At 51.1% G+C, this 5,943-nt stretch overlaps 1 protein-coding gene across 4 annotated transcripts in view; it reads right to left on the reverse strand.

Annotated features, from left to right (window-relative positions):
* The window catches only part of DNM2 (dynamin 2), an 88,841-nt gene that overhangs the window by 33,225 nt on the left and 49,673 nt on the right, over window positions 1–5,943 (reverse strand). For all 4 annotated transcript variants that reach the window (XM_006905866.3, XM_006905863.3, XM_006905865.3 and 1 more), the window contains exon 7: window positions 3,255–3,397. In XM_006905866.3, coding sequence (XP_006905928.1) covers window positions 3,255–3,397 — 143 coding nt within the window. The remainder of the gene's footprint in view (window positions 1–3,254; window positions 3,398–5,943) is intronic.

A 5,943-nucleotide genomic window follows, 5' to 3' on the forward strand; every position in this document is an offset into this window, starting at 1 on the left:
TCACAATAAAAAGTCACACAAATTTGGGGGGTTTCTCAGTGCACGTGAAAGTTATCTTCACACTACACCGCAGTCTTTTAAGTTGTCGGATGCATTATGTCTAAAAAAAAAAAAAAATCAATGTGCCTTAGTTTAAAAATATTTTATTGCTAAAAAATGCTAACCATCATCTGAGCCTGTTGGAAAAATGGCGCTGAGAGACTTGCATGAAGCAGGGTTGCCACAAACCTCAATTGGTAAAAAACACAGGACTTGAAAAACTCAGTAAAACAAGGTGTGCCTGTATTGCGTTGGGGTTTCTCCAGCAGAGAAGCCAGCTCTTGAGGAGCAAATGCAGATGTCAGCACAGCTGGGTGGCCGGGCCCCGTCCATGAGCACCAGTCTCCCAGAGCCCCGTTATCAACTGTCACAGGTTGAACTGTGTCTCCCAAATTCATGTTGATGTCCTAAGCTCCAATATCTTTGAATGCGACCCTATTTGGAAACAGAGCCACTGCAGTTGTAATTAGTTAAGATCAGGTCACGCTGGGGTAGAGTGGGCCCCTAGGCCCACATGACTGGTGTCCTTAGAAAAAAGGGAAATTTGAATGCACACAGGGAAAAGCCACGTGAAGTTGAAGGCAGAGACTGGGAATACCAAAGCCTGCCAGCAAACCACCAGAAGCCCCCAGAAGGAACCAACCACGCTGACACCTTGATCCCGGACTTTTGGCGTCCAGAACTGCAAGACAACAAATTTCTATTGTTTAAACCTCCCAGTTCGTGGTACTTTGCCATAGAAAACAAATACGGCAGCATCCAGGGCAGGTAAGATGTCTATGATGACCAGCGGTCACCAGAGACAAGTGCTCGTGAGTGTACAGCACAATCACTCGTCTAGGGAACAGGCGTTCCTGTTTCTAGTTCTAGAAGGGGAGAGATCCAGGTGCAAAACAAAGAAGCTGAGGGAGGAGAGTCTGAAGGATGCCCCCATTCCCTCTGCCTGGGGAAAGAACCTGCCAGAGGCTTTTAAATGATATGTATTCTAGTCACAGAATGGAGCTGGGAGGTAAAGAAGGCAGAGTACAATGTTGTTCCCTGACATGGAGTGATGACCAACCTACCATAATGGTGGTGATAAAAGTAAAAATGGTTAGCTTTTCTGTCGTAGGCTTCCTGTGAGCCACGTACCGCACAACCTGTGCATGACCTGCGGACCTGCAGGCATGGGCACCAAGAACACTTCTGTGCAGACAGTATAAGTGATAGCGATTCGAATTTAAGTGCCCCTCAAACCAGAGATCCCCCACCTCCTTCAGGAGTCTGCCCTGCAGGAATCCTCCCATGGGTGCTCAAGGATGAATTTGAGAAGCCTATGTGGAAGCAAAAAATACCCATATGTCCCCTACAGGTGTCAGTCAGGTCACAGGAATAACCTGTGAGACAGGCCAGGTGGCCAAGAGAAAAGGAAGGCTCTCAATGATGCTTTCGTCATCTGCTCTTATTCTCTCGCAAGGCAACAACCTGAAGACGGGAACCAGGGTACAGAGGACGGAGGGAGAGTTTTCACGGTCAGTCCCTTTGCATCATTTTTATGATAAAGGCAAAAGGGGAAGTCGTGCAATAAGCCAGTCAAAGAAACAACCACTAGCGGGGAAGGAAGGAGCGGGGCTTCCGCTTGTCTGTGTGACCTGCGGCCTGGAGGAGGAGCTGGGATCTGCGGATAAGATGCTAAAGAAGGAAGGCCCAGCCCTCCTGGGGGGCTGCAGCTGACAGCAGTGCACCTCCACTGTGATGTCAAAACCACCTGCAGGGCACTGGTGAAAAATGACAGCGTGCTAAACCCTCGGGAGTGGGGACATCTGTAGAGGGCATCCCCTGGCCTAGTCCTGTCAAAAGTTTCTCAAGCAGCACTATGGTATTTTCACAAGTTCCCCCAATGACCACATAAGATGACAGCTGCCACTGTCCTCATTTTAGGGGCAAGGAAAGCATGGTCACCTGTCAGTGGTCACCTAGCAGGCCGTGGCCTCTACGGCACACACAAGACCATATCTCCTCTTGAAGTCTGCAGAGGACCAGCATTTGCTCTGTAGAAAGCTTTGCAGAATGCAGTTGAAGTTGTCTGAGCATAAAAGGATTCTCGCCCCAATCCCACCACCATGTACCGCTGCATGGCTGAGAGGGTGGGGGAATGTCAGACCTATGATGGTCACAGGTGGCTGTGTCCCTCTGGTGTGCCTACGGGTCTTATGCATAGCACCATCTGCCATATGAGCTGCCAGGGAGTTTCCAGAATCCACTCTAACAAAGCTGTTCCAGCGCTTAGGGTCTCTGGCAGGGCAGAAACTGGGAGTGTGGGAGCAGGAGGGGCCCCAAGTGAGAACCTGGGATTGTGGGGCACACCGACTCCCCCACCTCACAGCTTCACAGCTTCAGTGAGTCCCCCACGACTCCGAGCTGGACTCAGAGTCAGGGTGAGGATTCGAAGAGACCAAGCAGAAGTAGCTGACACAGGATCCGGCTCCAGCCCTACCCTCATGTCTGTCCTCCCTGCAGCAGCCAGAGGGCGCCTGTGAGCACCTGAGTCAGGCCATGCCCATTCTCCGCTCAGAAACCTCTATGGTTCTCACCTCACTCAGAACAAAAGCCAAAGTCCTTCCCATTGCCCTGAACACTCTGCCCTCACCACCTCCCCTCCCTCTCCCCCCCCCACCGGCCCTCGCCTCCTCCCACTCTCCCTCCTTCCCTCTGCTTCAGCCACATGGCCTTCCTCCATAGGCTGGGCATGGTCCTGCCTCTGGGCCTTTGCACTGGCCAGGCCCCATTCCCCAGGACTACGTGCTTCCCTCCCTCGCCTCTTCAGGCCTTTGCCTGACTCCTGCCATCACCATCTCGGAGAGGCTTTCTTGACCACTCTATTTCAATGGTACCCCACACCCACCCTGGCACTCTCTAGGCCCTCCCCCACTTTAACATTTTATCATTTTGCATACTACACATTTTCTTATTTACTTATTTCCTGTCTCATCCTTCCTCTTCTCCCTTTTCTGAGGACATGGGGCAGGGATGGGCATCTGCCCAATCACCTTGGTGACCTCGGTGCTCGGGACAGGGCCTGGCACACAGGAGGCCTTTGGTAAATGAGCAGATGGATAAAAACAAGGAAGAATGAACTGATAGATAAGTGAGGATCGCTGCCCAGCCTAGACCTGGGACCCTGCGGCTGGGAGGAGGCCCAGGGGAGCCAGGCTGGGCGTGTAGGGGACACGTACTGCAGCAAGGCTTTGGTTTTCCGTGTGGGGTCATCGGGCCGGAAGTTCTTGTACTCCTCCACCTCCTTCTCCAGGGACAGCAGCTGGCTCTGCAGTTTGCTACGCAAGGTTGGCAGTGACTCCCGGATGTGGTTGGTTAGTTGCTGTGGGAGAGAGGCCAGAGGTCATAGGTCAGTGTAGTCACAAGGAAGGAGCAGGTCCACTCCACCCTCCGAGAACCATGCCATGATGGCCCCCCAACCAAGCCCATTACACCCCTCAGCCTCAAGGAAAAACGACAAGACATCCAGCTGGAGTCACGCTTGTGGCACAGGGCTGCCCACGGAGATGAGGGGCTGCGGACAGCCCCCGGGGCCTTTGTGGCACAGATCATTGGGGTGTCCACACCAGTACACATGATTGTGTGCAAGGACCAGGTACAGCAACATGTGTGCTGACCCAGAACAGCCTCCCATAAGTGCTGCTCAGTGAAAAGCCCAGGAGGCCGCCGCAGGACCACGGACTGAAGGACTGACAGACAGATGACGATCCGTGTGGACTGTGCGACACTGGGAAGATGTGCGGACACGGGAACAGGCCCTGCAAACTAAGTCAGAAACACTTCCAGCAAAGGTATGGCACATACGCAGGGAGTGTTCCCTTCTGTGAAAGACAGAGAAAACGTAAGAACATGTTTTCATTTGCAGGAACAGAGAGAAGGAAGATTCGCAAGACACACGTTGAAGAAAAGGGCAGAATGGAGCAGGTGGGCGGGAAGGAGACATTCCCCGCAGCCCCTTTCTCCTCTGCTGTTCTGCTTTTGTATCATGTGGATCTGTTCGTACTCATAAGTTTTGAAAGGAGGCAGCACTGCAGAAAAGATTAAGGAATGAGTCTTAAGATGTGTCGTTAGAGAAAAAGCCAGATATAGAACCGTGGGTAAACACTGCTCAGGTGGGAAAGATAGGTGGGACGGAGGGGACAAGAGTGTCCCTCTGGGCCCTGAGTGTCTCTTGAAGGAAGCTCAGGAAATGATGATACTGGCCACCTCTGGGGAGGGGACCTGTCATGAGATGGGAGGAAATGGGATATTCATTGTATTTGGCTGTATGACTTTTATTATTAGTAATAATAATAATAATAATAATATGTTGTTGTTTTGTTGTTGTTGTTGTTATTATTATTATTATTATTATTGTAGTGGAGTGAGAAAAGAGAGAAAGGAAGGAAAGGGGAGGGGAGGGAAGAAGAGGAAGGAAGAAGAGGAAGGAAGAAGAGGAAGGAAGAAGAGGAAGAAGAGGAAGGAAGGAAGGAAGGAAGGAAGGAACAAAAGCCATAAAATTAGCTAATACCCCAAAAGTGAAAACTGGCGATGCCATCTGACATACAGTAAAAGAAGTTACAAAGTACCCATCAAGGCAGACACAAGGCGTGAAGGTGCACTATACTCTGCTGTATGAATGAGGGCTACCCCGAAGTCCTCTGTGACCCACTGGCCCACACAGGTCCCCCTCTGTGGGAGCTGCAGGTCTCTAAGGGCAGGGAGCTACAGTATGTGCTCTGTGGACCACTCCGGTCTCCGACAGCGTCCTAGAACCTCGAGCATTATAGCAGCTCCCTGTAGCTCATGGGGAACCACAGCAGAGGAAGGACCACAGCTCCAGGAAGCACCTGATGGGGAGCCAGGCCCCCAGGAGGCCAGCTGGGCTGCTGGACCTCAGAGGCGGCCCCAGCTGCCCGCAGGGGAGTTTTACTTCCTATGCCATTTCTCCGCCCCCCTGCCCAGGCAGACCCGGTTCCATTCCTGGAGGGCCCCTCCCCCTGGACGCTTCCTTCCTTCTTTGCTCCCCTGAGCTGCAGTTTCTGACTTCCTGCACTATGCCCGCTCTCTTCCTGGCCCACGTTACTACCTAACACTTGATCAAGCATTTATCTGGTGACTTGTTCCAAGTCTGTCGTCACCCCATTAGAAATCTGTCTTCTCAGATTAAGAAGTACAAATTGGCAGTTACAAAATAGTCATGGGGATGTCAGATGGGTACTAGACTAACCAGGGAGAATCGCTTCGTAAATTAGATAAATGTCTAACCACTATCTGTACACCTGAGACTAATATAAAATAATACTGAACGTCAACCCTAATTGAAAAATTGAAATTTGCCTTCCCAGAGGACAGGGCCCTGCTCTCATGTAGCCACTGTGTCCCCATGGTGTACATGAAAGAATGACTCTCGGATTGCTGCTCTGAGGCCCTGTCACCATCCGGGAAGCTGCCATAAAATATCAAGGGATGAATGTCTTGCAAGCCCAGATGGGCAAATCGGGACAGCACCTAAGGACAGGCACTGCCTGTTACAGGGTGGCTACATAAGTCCCCATCAGGGACTTGGACTAAATCGGCACACATGCAAAATGATGTTATTAAAGGCTGCCTTTCTTAACGAAGAAGATAAAAAGCCATGCCAGTGGCCTCCGAAGTGAGACTGCTTAAACAGATGAGGGCCCATGTGCCTAGGAAATACTACACAGCCACAAAAGACAAAGAGAAGGGCTCTTTTCCACATGCACAGAGCTCCGAGAGAAACTGCTAAATAAAAATGCCATCGTTTATGGTAAGAAAGGGAGAATGTGATTCTCAAAAGTCCTTTTTGCTTTTATGGCCAGAAAGTCAAGCAGTACCAACAGTGGTGCCCTGTGGGCTGGACGGAGG

Source organism: Pteropus alecto, unplaced genomic scaffold (assembly GCF_000325575.1).
Source record: "Pteropus alecto unplaced genomic scaffold, ASM32557v1 scaffold761, whole genome shotgun sequence".
NCBI lineage: Eukaryota > Metazoa > Chordata > Mammalia > Chiroptera > Pteropodidae > Pteropus > Pteropus alecto.